Source organism: Sinohyriopsis cumingii, chromosome 3 (assembly GCF_028554795.1).
Source record: "Sinohyriopsis cumingii isolate HCF-2022 chromosome 3, ASM2855479v2, whole genome shotgun sequence".
In the NCBI taxonomy this organism is placed as follows: Eukaryota; Metazoa; Mollusca; class Bivalvia; order Unionida; family Unionidae; genus Sinohyriopsis; species Sinohyriopsis cumingii.
Window position 1 is genome coordinate 49393728 of NC_142963.1, and position 14499 is coordinate 49408226.

The following is a 14499-nucleotide window of genomic DNA, read 5'->3' on the forward strand; positions in this document are numbered from 1 at the left end:
CAAACAGTATATCCGCTTCCATATCCTTTTCCTGATATTGGTTTTTCTTTTCTTAATTTCTGTTCTTTTTTATATTCTTCAACTTTCTCCATAAAATTTTTAAATCCGTCATCTTTCAAATATATTTTCTTCCTTAAACTACCAAAATAAATTACCGCAGGCCAGATTTCTGGATTAGCATCAACAATTTTATGCAAGTTTTCTTGCAGATATATAAGTTTATTTAATGGGTTATAATTTGCAGCAACATGCAATCTTGTCTCTTTATCATCGAGTTTATTGATAGATTGGAATCTCAAAAGCAAATTCGCAGGTACATCTACAAAATCAGATGGTATTTCTGCGGGTTTGATTTCTTCAGCTAATTCTTGAACTTCCTTGCTTTCTGCGGGTTTGATTTCTTCAAGCGAAGATGGGAACAAACGCGACTCTGAAAATTCTCGTGGTTTGTAATTGACTATCGAATCAATAAAATTGATATATTCAGGATCATCTTTGTTGACCTTTTTGACATCTTTGTGTATATAGTATATCCATTTTATCCACTGTACGCGAGACACATTCTCGGCTTGATGAGGTTTCATTAATTTTTTCCGTCTATTTTTATCATAATTTTCCACAGCAAATTTTATAACTTCATCCGGATTCATTTCCCTTATTCTTGTGATAACCTCATCGGTAAATTTATCAGTACTTAAAAATTTTATTCTTCCTTCTTCGGGGTGCTCTTGTTCCTGCTGCAATTGTTCTTGTGTTTTTTTTTGTAACTCTAGTATTTGTGCTTGTGCTTGTGCTTGTTCTTGTGCTTGACGTAATTGAGTTTGTTCTTGATGAATTTGATCAAGTTGGCCAGGAATAACTCGAGTGTGTTGTTCGATATCTCTTGTCATAGGAATAAGCCCGAGTTTTCTAAGTTCCTTGTCTTCCTTTTTACTACCATATGCGACTTGTTCGATCACTCCGGTGACTGGACTCAACCACTTTGACGATACTTCACCAATATGATGTTGCTCATCATCGTACTCACGAACTTTTTTCTTAAATAATCGTTTTGTCGGAATAAGTTTCCTTACTGCCGCTAGTTCTTCTCGCACTAATCTAGCCGAATGAGGCTCTCCAACTGTGCTAGTTTTTTTACTCATCTTATTTTCAATGATATTGTTTTAATGTGAAATAAAATTAGTATCCGCAGCCCAAATTCAATTATGGCAAACAAATTTTACAATATCCCCCCCCCCAAAAAAGCTGCCTTTTTTTTATGCCCGAAAATGCAATTTGGGGGGGAATTTTGCGGATTATTTTTCGTAGGAGGCTTTATTTTTGCAATCTGAGGGTTCTACGGAGAAATGTTCGGTGGGAGGCTTAAATTTATCTGAGCCACCTGGTCTGTACAACTTCCCTGCTGCTGTCAGTAATTTGGATGCTCAGCCTAAAATGCGCTTATGCAGTAATAATAGAACATGCACACATGAAACAGTCATCAATGACCACTGGTAGGTATGGTACAAGATGTAATTTTATAAAAGGAAAGGGGTAGAATCAAACATTCAGCATTCCCTGATGGAATGAATAGTTATAAAGGTAAATAAAGTGATTAAAGCATGAATATATGGTTTTGCCCACATTGTAAAATAGGAAATAGTCCCAGACTAGCGACTTTAACAATTTTACTTGCCTGGCATAAAAAAAAATGAGTAGCCCAGGACATATAGCTCTGGGTTTTGATCAGCCCTGAAAATGTTACTTTTGTTATGTCTTGGACCTAATTGGCTTTTCTGCAGAGCTAGCACATATATTCTACCTTTTGGAATAAAGTAGCCTGAATTTTAACATGTTCCCTCCTGAAAATCATAAACAGTTATCTTGGTCTCACAGAAAATGATTCATATATTATTTCCATAGTTACCTTATACCTTGGGACAAGATAAAATAGGTGATATTTTTTCAGTCCCATATCAATTGGTTAAAGTTTTTGTTACTTAGATCATATGTTCCAGAACTCACTGACACAAACTATTTATTACTTGGATCACATGTCCCAGAACTTATGGACACAAACCATTTATTACTTAGATCACATGTCCCAAAACTTACGGACACAAACCATTTATTACTTAGATCACATGTTTCAGAACTTATGGACACAAACCATTTATTACTTAGATCACATGTCCCAGAACTTACGGGCACAAACCATTTATTACTTAGATCACATGTCCCAAAACTTACGGACACAAACCATTTATTACTTAGATCACATGTCTCAGAACTTAAGGACACAAACCATTTATTACTTAGATCACATGTCCGAAACTTAATTAATGGACACAAACCATTTATTACTTAGATCACATGTTTTAGAACTTACGGGCACAAACCAATTATTACTTAAATCACATGTCTCAGAACTTACGGACACAAACCATTTATTACTTAGATCACATGTCTCAGAACTTAAGGACATATAACACATTACGTTGAATTTGTCACTCCCAGCACATGCATTTTACAGTAAAGTAGATATAAATAGAATGCGTATTTGATAGCACACTAAAAGAAACTAATCTTAGAATTAGATCTTGCTTACGACAAAGGCAAAATTAATTCAGAATGTTCATTGTATCAAACACAGTGTACAGCAAAACACAACATATAATACAAGTTGTTTAGACATGCAAGAAAATGGAAGCAACATACATGTAATTACTAGTAAACACAGTGGCTAAACAACATTGATTGATACTCCACTCTGTGGCAAATAATATGAAATTTAATGTTTTAAATTATTAAAATGTAAATAAATTTAGATATTTATTATCCTGTAATTAATGCTGTAATAAAACAAATGAATTCAGTACCTACCAGGGTCTGTAACAAATTTAAGTTGGAGTGCATTTTTGGAGATGCAAGTTTCTAATGATTTCTAATGATTTATCTATTTAATTTCTGATGCAAGTTTCTAATGATTTCTAATGATTTATCTATTTAATTTCTATCTATATTTCTTAAATCTAAATTTCTATATAATTATTTCATTTTTAAATCCCACAGTAAAGACCCTTATTAATCATTTTACCAGCTAAGCGTCAATATTATTGTTGAAAATATGTCCTAAAGCTGATAACAACAATGATCTGTTCCAAAACATAGTTTTCCCAAAAAATTACTTCAGAAATTAATTTATGGTTCCCAAACATATATGGTAGCTTAAAGTTGATTTGTTTTTACATGGCCAGGCCATGCAGTAATTTCTTCTCTTTCATTGGTTGGGAATAAAAACATCGCAGGCACACTTTTAAAAAAGGCACAATGGCTGGTTCTTCATAAAACATTTTTGTATGCAGCTGCATTTGTAGATTGGTGAAAAAAGAAAAGGACAGGAATGTAACTTTGGAAGAATATCAGATTTTAAAAGTCTTTGACTGTTCAAGGATTCTATGAAGGCAAGTGTGTCAGTTACCATGGAACGTGTGCATATACAATGGAACCCTGCTATAACGCAATAATTGGGGTAAATAAAATTGGATTGCGTTAATATCGGGGTTGCGTTAATGCGGGTTTTTAATTATTTTGCTTTTTTTCAGAGAACAACTCATTGGCACATATACGTGTATTCATGTCTAATGTATATGATGAATAGGGTATCAACACCGTTTACTATCGTGCCATTGTGGCATGCATTTCATCTATAATGCATGTAATTCCATTGAAAAATTGCACACAGATTTACAATATTCAGTAATTTTTTCCGAGATCATTGTGTCTGAATTCAACATCTAATATACAGCATGGACAGAGTATCAAAATTGTTTCCTTGCCGTCTGATATCATACCATTGGGGCTTGCAGTTCAATAATTATGTCACACATCATTATGTGTCTGAATTCAGTGGGAAAAATTAACAGCAAAATTAGGTTAAGAAAGACGAAGCAAGTGTATGGTTCATTACATTCCAGGGTCTGTGAATGGTATCTGTACGAATTTCATACTCCTAAAATTTTCTCATATGCGTTTCTGTGCAAACATGTATTTAAAATTTCAGGAACTATGTCACGATCATATTAAATTATAATTCATATGCGATCTCTTCCCCATAATGACAATAATTTTTTATACACTATTTCATGTACTTTGAAAAAAATATCCATTTTCAAGTGGACTGAATATAGGAAATTTTGGGAGCCACGCCACGATCGCGATATCTCTGAATTTCGTATTATAGCAGGGCACGTTATAGCAGGGTTGCACTGTATATATGTAATGGGAAGAGCACTACAGCAGTCATTTTTCTGATGATAATTGCTGCAGCAACATTTTATGAACTTTTTGTTTCAGTTTTTCATTACATACACACACCACTCCCTCAATAACTCATGCACAACAGGTAAAAAGAACCATGATTGCACTATAAGTGAGTGCATGAGTTACAGAGGGATGTATAAAAACCTTATAAAAGGGCTCAAAATCAACCAAAGGATGCAGATGTATGGGTGGGTCTAGCAGGTTACATTGTTGAATGCTCATTTAATAACCATGGTGAAATTAACTGTGAATAAATATCTATATAAAGGCAAAATTCATCACTGCTTTTTGTATGGAGTCAGAATGCTTTAAACATAATTGCAGATTTTGTATATGTATCCTTGGACCCTCCCAGAGTCCTATATGAAGGTGCCCAAATATCGTATTCTGTCACAAATAGTTACTATATGTGCAAAATGTGTTTGGTGAATTTCCACCCAGGGGCTTAGGAAGAGATGGATAGGAAAGATGAAAAGATTGACAGATATAAGGTTTCATAATATCTGCCAGCAAAAGTGGGGGATGATACAGATTTAAGAGTAAAGTTGTATTTCCTGCTGCTGCATTATGGTTTTGCAGTCAGTCTCATGTCACAAGCATACAAAACTGTCTTAAATTTGGCACAAATATGTACAGTACATGTAATTATTATTATTTCATTGTGGCAAAAAACATTACCATATTTTGTTATATGCAGAGTCTGAGTATATTTAATGAAATTAATTTGGACCCACCAGTATGCTGTACAAGTAAATTTCATCTTAGTTTATTTTGTACATGTTTCAGTTGTGATGATGATATCCATCAACTAGTCAATGACAAGCAAATTAGAGCACCTTTGGTGGACCAGAACAATGATAATCCTGGTTTTGTTGGGGCTGGTGTGCAGACTACCAATTGCCCAGTCTAGGCCGAAGGCTATAAGTGTAAGTTACATAAAGACAAAAGATGATTTTTAAAAGGTAGCATTATTTTGCTTTGCATGTTTCATAAAAATGAGATGCTGATTGTCAAAATGCACTCTTATCAGTGTTAAAGGATTTTTCATGGTTATGGCTTAATGGTGTTTTATGGCACAGAAACATTTTTTTAGGTGTGAAAGAAGTGTTTTGTTTCAGTGCTGTAGAAATGGTAGCTTCATTCTGAATCAATACCATTTCACCAGACATTTATATGCAGTCTAGAATTAATGCCAAACAAACAGTTACTTAGAAAAGTGTGAAAATCTGTTTGTAACTTGAACATTTTGAAAGCATTTGGAATTGTATGGGATTCTCTGAACTAAAATCCAAACAATAACCCAGTCCATCCAGTTTATCTGATAAATGTGTATATTTTGAACGAGATTCAGTAAATTGTCATTATTTTAAACTGTCAGTCACTAATTGGAGATCTGATTTACAAGATGAGACTATTTACCAGGAGACAAAATACTCTGATTTAGAAGATGAGACTATTTACCGGGAGACAAAATACCCTGATTTACAAGATGAGACTATTTACCAGGAGACAAAATACCCAGATTTACAAGATGAGACTATTTACCGGGAGACAAAATACTCTGATTTACAAGATGAGACTATTTACTGGGAGACAAAATACTCTGATTTACAAGATGAGACTATTTACCGGGAGACAAAATAGCCTGATTTACAAGATGAGACTATTTACCGGGAGACAAAATACTCTGATTTACAAGATGAGACTATTTACCGGGAGACAAAATAGCCTGATTTACAAGATGAGACTATTTACCGGGAGACAAAATACTCTGATTTACAAGATGAGACTATTTACCGGGAGACAAAATAGCCTGATTTACAAGATGAGACTATTTACCAGGAGACAAAATACTCTGATTTACAAGATGAGACTATTTACTGGGAGACAAAATAGCCTGATTTTCAAGATGAGACTATTTACCAGGAGACAAAATGCCCTGATTTACAAGATGAGACTGTTTACCGGGAGACAAAATACCCTGATTTACAAGATAACATTATTTACCAGGAGACAAAATACCCTGATTTACAAGATGACACTATTTACCAATAGACAAAATACCCTGATTTACAAGATGAGACTATTTACCAATAGACAAAATACCCTGATTTACAAGATGAGACTATTTACCAATAGACAAAATACCCTGATTTACAAGATGAGACTATTTACCAATAGACAAAATACCCTGATTTACAAGATGAGACTATTTACCAGGAGACAAAATACCCTGATTTACAAGATGAGACTATTTACCAGGAGACAAAATACCCTGATTTACAAGATGACACTATTTACCAATAGACAAAATACCCTGATTTACAAGATGAGACTATTTACCGGGAGACAAAATAGCCTGATTTACAAGATGAGACTATTTACCAATAGACAAAATACCCTGATTTACAAGATGAGACTATTTACCGGGAGACAAAATAGCCTGATTTACAAGATGAGACTATTTACTGAGAGACAAAATACCCTGATTTACAAGATGAAACTGTTTACCAGGAGACCAAATACCCTGATTTACAAGATGAGACTATTTACCAATAGACAAAATACCCTGATTTACAAGATGAGACTATTTACCAGGAGACCGATTTACAAGATGAGACTATTTACCAGGAGACAAAATATCCTGATTTACAAGATGAGACTATTTAATTCTTAAAGCTGATGATAAATTGTTGTTTTGAAAAAAGATAAGGCTAGTAATTGAAACAACTAAATTTGAAATACCTGGTAGTTTGCTCTTTATTACCGTGTTCATGTGATCATTAGTATTATTACAAGGTTGTTGAGGTGGTAAATTCTTTAATCCAAAATGAAGAACTCGATTGTTATTATGAAATAATGTATGAATAAATGGAAAAGCTTCAGTGCATGCATTATTTTCTGATTAGTGTACTGTACTATTGCTGATTGTAGTGGGCTACCAATTTTCGTTGATTTTGTTGCCCCTGATGATGAATTTAAATCCCATGGAATAATTAGCCACATATGAAGAAGGACCCTGTGTTTCATTCCTGTAGACTGGCAAAACTGTTTGATGAATCAGTCATTTTCTCTGATATGTGAATAAAATATTATTCTTTTTTGTGTTTGTTTTATTTTCACCCTTTAAAATAGAAGTATGAAACATTTTGTATTGTTTTAATTCACATGTATATGATATCCGGTGGCTGTAAAATCTGCTCACTGCCTTAAATTGATATGAGAAAAAGTGTAAGGTGTTCAAACACTAGTATTACAGAAAATGATAAAATAATAAATTCAAGTGAAACAATTTTGTAAATATCAAACACCTGTAAGTGTATGAGCATATCTCATTTTATCCCAGTATACAGCATGTCTGTAAAATACACCACTCCCTTGATAACTCGCGCACATCGGGGTCCAGAAACATCGACTGCACTATAAGTGAGGCGCAAGTTATCAAGGGACCTATAAAATAAGCCCAAAACCAATAAAGTGATTGACGACATAACGGAGAAATAAGGGGGGGGGGTAGGCAGATTATACTGTTGAATACTCACTTTATAATCGTTCTGAGATTAACTGTTAATAAATATCTCTTCATAACGGTATACTTTATTATTTCCTCATAGGACAACATTAATTTCAGGATAAATTACAGTATATTGAGGCGATCATCGAAAACATTATTCCACGTGGTTTCGGTTTGCTTAACATGTGTACCACTTCACACATTGTGTACTACATCGCTAATTTTTATGTTGAATTGGATACATTCTAGCTTTATTGTTTGATCCAAATTAAACGTTTTTTTATATACAAAAGATTGACTCTTTTCGAGAAACAGTGTCAATCGAACGATAGATAGATAGCGGTAGATAGATTTGAATGTGATAGAAGTAAAATGGAAAACAAAATAAACAAGGGTTAATCAGTACTAACATATTTAATTGGTCTACAAATTTAAAACAACGTAAATTAGAACAAGTTAATACTTGCTGTTTGTGCCACGCTTGACAAATATCAATTCACTTTTTGAAAAAATCAGTTAATTTTTTTTGTGTGTGTTACTCCTTGGTTTCTCTGCCACCGAGCAAAATCCCTCAGATTTCTCAACTGCATGAGCTTTACATAGTCAGCATTTTGGATTTCCAGCCACCTTATGGCAATATCAAAATATTTGATTGCTTCCTGTGCAGAGGGGTGGGGGGTACAACATCTGCATCTGCATCACTTTCAACACTTGTGTTACTCCAGTTAGAATCGTCTTCTGCTGCAAATGTGTTCGTTGTAGAATTAATTATAGTTTCATCTGACATGTATTCGGCTGTGGGGCAATCATTGTCAGCACAAATCCACTCCTCTATATCATCAAGAGAAACGCCCATCTCAGGACCATGAATCTGTACAAATTTCTCCCAAACAGCCTCGGCATTAGTTTCATTGAAACATTCGAAGTCACTATCATCGTCGTTGTCTCTGTTGCTGTTTTGCTTTACGTCAAAGGCAGCTCCAAGATCCTTAATCCAGCACCCCAGGTCTCTTGTAATCGATTTTTTTAATGCAACAAACACTTCCCCAAGTTGTTGATCAAAACAAAGCCGGCATGTACATGTAATTAGGTTCTCACAGAAGTACTCACGGGTTTCGATGTTACGGTCGATTGACTCTTTTCATGTTTTCAATAAACAGAATATGTTGTGATTATAATGTTTACACTGAAACGGAATTAAAGGATTAGAATGTGACTTTCACACAGGAAGACGTTTAATTGGTGTTTATTTCATTCTCTGTTGCCACCTGTTAGCATTTACCAGAAGTTTTCATTGATCGTTATTTCACCAGACTGTTTATTTACAGTATACTGACAACTATTTATCATAAAAACTTACATAATATATGATATCTTTAATCTCGCTAGGATTTTAAAACTGGGTCTTTCTGCCTTTGAATTCAATCACTAAATATCAGTACATTTTCTCACTCGGCCGCCAGTCAAAGCCTTTGAACTAGCCGCCTAGCTGTTGCATAATGTTCTTTTTTTCTTTTTTTTAATGTACTCTTATAAAATGGCAACAGTACATCAAAGTGTCTTTCAGTCACTGAATTCTGTCGTTGTAATTATCAGCACAGTTAACTGATCAACATTTTCCCACAAAGCAGGTGGCTGAAACAGGACCGGCAAATCTTTGAATTTTCCTGCGCACCTATTACATGCATACGGAGGACTCCCGCCTCAGTGATTTTCTGCGTCCCAGATCAAAAATTGGCGTCCAAATACGTGTAATTAAGCATTTTCGAGATCTCTGAAATTAATTCTTCTTTAGAACTTGCAAATTTCAAAATATGGATTATATTTTTACGGGCATTAATCACCATTTTCGATGATAAAACAAGCAATGTATCAAGGTTTAATTTATCAATTCTTATCGTAATTTTTTTCATGTTCAGCATATTTTAAAGCTATTTTAAATACATTTTCTCTGGAAAAAATCGGGAGCCAAGACGGACACCACGTTATAAGCGGGATCGCGAGTTATCCGGGCGCGAGTTATCGAGGGAGCGGTGTACTATAGCTATTGCTTGAAGCACAGTTACTAATTAGACACTACACCAGTTACAGCATAATACCGAAGCTCATACTTCATTGATTTTTAGACAAAACCACTGAATCAACATTGTGTCCATCAAGTGTGCAGGTACACGCAAATGTTTGTCAGGTTAATAATCCTGAAAATTTTGAATTAAGCAAGTCCAGTTTTCTCAAAGCCATGGATAATTAGATCCAATCTTTCACACATTTTCACATGAACTGGAAATTATCCATTGGGCATGAATCGGCTTGATTGATGAGGTTTTAAAGTCCACAAATACCATAATTTCATCATTACTAGTAACATATTTCTTTTCCCTGTTTAGAATACCAATTACTGAAACATGATTGTATGTCTTGTCTTTATCGTAAAGTCTGATGATTCAAGCCGCGGCTTGTACATGAAGCAGGTTCAAACAAAAAGAGTGATTCCATTGTTTTTAAATTTAGTTATCATCTATGCACTTTGATGAGGACTAAAAGCACCGAATGTTGACATTGCTTGCTAACTACATTTTGCTGGTAATGCGTTTTGTGTTTAGTTCATATGTGGAATGATGACGTTAAACTGATGCTGATCTATGTTGATCTTCACTGACTGTGTTGTTAATGCTATGGTGCTGATGGTGCAAATTTATGGACAGTGTTTTGAGGAAGAGGTCATATGCATGTCTGTAATACCTGATTAGCTTATTGTTTACTCTGTGTTGGCCTCCTGTGATGAGTGTAAGTGGTTAATCTTGACAAGTATTTACTCTCTGTTGGCCTCCTGTGATGAGTGTAAGTGATTAATCTTGACAAGTGTTTACTCTCTGTTGGCCTCCTGTGATGAGTGTAAATGATTAATCTTGACAAGTGTTTACTCTCTGTTGGCCTCCTGTGATGAGTGTAAATGATTAATCTTGACATGTGTTTACTCTCTGTTGGCCTCCTGTGATGAGTGTAAATGATTAATCTTGACATGTATTTACTCTCTGTTGGCCTCCTGTGATGAGTGTAAGTGGTTAATCTTGACACGTGTTTACTCTCTGTTGGCCTTCTGTGATGAGTGTAAGTGGTTAATCTTGACAGGTGTTTACTCTCTGTTGGCCTCCTGTGATGAGTGTAAATGATTAATCTTGACAAGTGTTTACTCTCTGTTGGCCTCCTGTGATGAGTGTAAGTGATTAATCTTGGCAAGTGTTTACTCTCTGTTGGCCTCCTGTGATGAGTGTAAGTGGTTAATATTGACAAGTGTTTACTCTCTGTTGGCCTCCTGTGATGAGTGTAAGTGATTAATCTTGACAAGTGTTTACTCTATGTTGGCCTCCTGTGATGAGTGTAAGTGGTTAATCTTGACAAGTGTTTACTCTGTTGGCCGCCTGTGATGAGTGTAAGTGGTTAATCTTTACAAATGTTTGATCTGTGCTCATGCAGATGATAGTATTGTTTTAACCATTGAAGCGATCACTGTTTGTTGACGACATAGTTTTGGGGTATTTGATGATGTTAATTCACGAAGTTAAATACCTATAAATGTGCAAAGTTTGACAGTCATAATGTAAAATCTGTAACATATATAATGTGTAATCTGTACCCAGGTCATAATGCAAAATCTGTAACATATATTTCTTCTTTAACAGGTCAAAATGTAAAATCTGTAATATATATAATATATCTTCTATACCCAGGTCATAATGCAAAATCTGTAACATATATTTCTTCTTTAACAGGTCAAAATGTAAAATCTGTAACATATATAATATATCTTCTATACCCAGGTTATAATGTAAAATATGTAACATAAATAATGTGTCATCTATACTCAGGTCACAATGCAAAATCTGTCACATATATGATAAGTCTTCTATGCCCAGGTCATAATGTACAATCTGTCATGTATATATATAATGTGTCTTGAATGCCCAGGACATAATCTGAAATCTGTCATCTGTCACATATACAGTGTGTCTTCCAGCTATGACTGCATATATAGAGTTTATTTTGCACATCTGACCATTGATCCTCTCTTAGGGACCCCAGGGGTGGGAGTCAATAATATCACCCCTTGCAGATGGTTACCCCAAGGCAGTAGTTAATTGTGTGGGATAATAAAATTTGAGCTGCAGGGTTTAGACTCTTAGGTTCAGTTACATATGGTACAACCCGTAGATGGAGAACAGTCAAGACATAACAAAATTGATACTTCTTCCAGGGTGCCCATGACAGATTCGGGGAAAAAAAGTGAACATTCAGAATTTTTGGGTGAAGCAACTGCCCCTGATGGAGTGAGACATTAAGGCTTGTGCATATTAACAAGTAGAACTTGAATTTGATTGGCTGAGTTTCTGATCACAAGGGAGATTGTATTTTTGACCTGATTTAAAACAGACTTGATAGGGTATTGTTATGAAGATGTTGAGATGATTCTTGGCACATCTGGCTGTAAGCTCATGTGAGTTTATGGTCTTGTCCTAAATCTGCCATGCATCATCAGTTGTACATTGGTCGACCTGGGTGGTCAAGTGGTCTAAGGTGCTCACCTGTACGGATCACTGACATCTCACTTCTGTCCACATGGGTCTGAGTCTTAGCTCAACCAATGTGGGTATGTGAGAAAGCTTGCCATAATAGTTGCTTTTCCCAAGTTCTTCCATCAAATATACTGCCTGCTATGTGATAAAAAATGGCATTAATCCCACAGAACAAAAACCTATTGTGCATTGTCTGTTAACAGTTGCCTTTTGCAACTTTGAAAAAACATTTTGTAGAATTTGACAAATTGGTCAGAAAACATTGTTACATGTAGTTCTTTCCAGATTATTTTCAGTGATGCCAATCTGCCATAACAAATATGGTCACAGTTAGGAGGAATGCTGCTTGTAATTTTTACCTCTGTGAAATGTCATACGCAGTGATATCAGTTTCTCAAAATAGCTATTCGGATAAGGCGAACCAATGTAATAGGATTCGTTGTTCTGTTCCGTGTTATTGTTTTTTTTTATTATGGTTTTCACTGAAAACCATGTACCAGTCCTTAAATTTGTTCATCTGAATATAGATGTGCATTCCAATATTTAGTTACAGTGGTGCTTATGCCTGCAGACATATAAATCATATAATCCAATTTGATGAATCTTCTAGAACAGTATAATATACAAATTCCTTGTATTTCATCACCGACAAATATAAACTGAATATTTTGAGTTCCTTGTATTTCATCACTGACAGATATAAACTTAATATTTTGAGATGAAAATTTCAAGGGGGCTGCCATCATTCCCTTAAATAATACCGATGAAGTATTTTTATATGTGATTCACGTTATCAAATATAAATAGAGATGGATGTATCTAGGAAAGTGACCATTTCTTAAATTTTGTTTTGCACATAAAATTACACTCTGCTTAGTTAATGTGATATTATATATGTCAAATCTAGAAATGTTGTGTATATAATCCATAGATGTAAAAACAATGTATCAGTGCTTTTGTTTTTTTGTTTGTTGCTTATTTTCTTGATGTTTTTGTTTTGTTTTATGCATTAGTGATTTTATTAACCTTTTCTGATGTGTTAATCGGTAATAAAGTTAAGAAAAGAGGACAGAAAATTTATATGTTTATTTTAATGTCTGTTTTACAAAGAAATCGTAATTATGAATGACATTTTAAAACATATAAGAATGCATTATGTTCATTAGAGTTATGGTGTTAAAATGAGCAGCACTGGTTGATTATATTTACTCTACGTGGATAATACATATCCTTAATTAAAAGATATATACAATTACATTTTGTCGGGAAGCATAATTGTATGCATGTATTGATGGAAACAGCAATAAAAATATTGTTGTTGCTAACGATGACAGCCACCCTTAAAATGATACACATTTTACACTTACAACTAATTGAAAGGGAAACAAAGTAGATATAAATGAATATTATTGGTTTCAGCACATTCATTTGGGACACACACACACATACTTTATATATATATATATATGAAAACAATGCAAAAGGATGACAAAGAAATGTACAGAATTGTTACTATACACACTAGTATATTATAGTTGAATGTTGAATATATCAAAACATTATATAGTCAGTGAAGTGCAAATAAAAACAACTTTATTTTTGCCTATATGTCGTGAACTACTACAGGTTACTAAGCATCTCTCAGTGCTTTGTCTGAAAACAATATGGTGGCAGCCGGGCACATTGATGGCATGGTCTATTTTTAGCACAAGATAGATTTCTGTATAAATGCCATAGAAAAATCTTTAAATGACTTCTAAAAATCTGCTTAAACATAATTTGACCAGATTTGAAAGATATTAACTATGCATGAAGGTCGTTCAAACTTATTCAAACGTTTCTGATTCACCATAAAATTTTGGTGGCATTACTAAAAACAGAAAAATATTTAAACTACTTCAAAACTGCTTAGCAGAATTGGACTAAAGTTGAAAGAAGGAATCCTGGATCATAAAGGTCTTTAAGTTTTTACAAATGATTTTTACTAGAATTTGACAAAATTAGATTTTTTTAAAAAACATTCTGGCATGAAGGATTTTCATATCTATACAGATGATGCCAGTTCACCATTAAATATGTCCACCATTGCTAAAAATAGAATAACCTTTT

General features: G+C 34.3%; 1 protein-coding gene across 2 annotated transcripts in view; it reads left to right on the forward strand.

The window, feature by feature from the left end:
• The window catches only part of LOC149802825 (uncharacterized), a 151707-nt gene that overhangs the window by 23196 nt on the left and 114012 nt on the right, over nucleotides 1–14499 (forward strand). For both annotated transcript variants that reach the window (XM_089952280.1, XM_089952279.1), the window contains exon 2: nucleotides 5089–5228. In XM_089952280.1, coding sequence (XP_089808406.1) covers nucleotides 5118–5228 — 111 coding nt within the window. In that variant the 5' untranslated portion in view covers nucleotides 5089–5117. The remainder of the gene's footprint in view (nucleotides 1–5088; nucleotides 5229–14499) is intronic.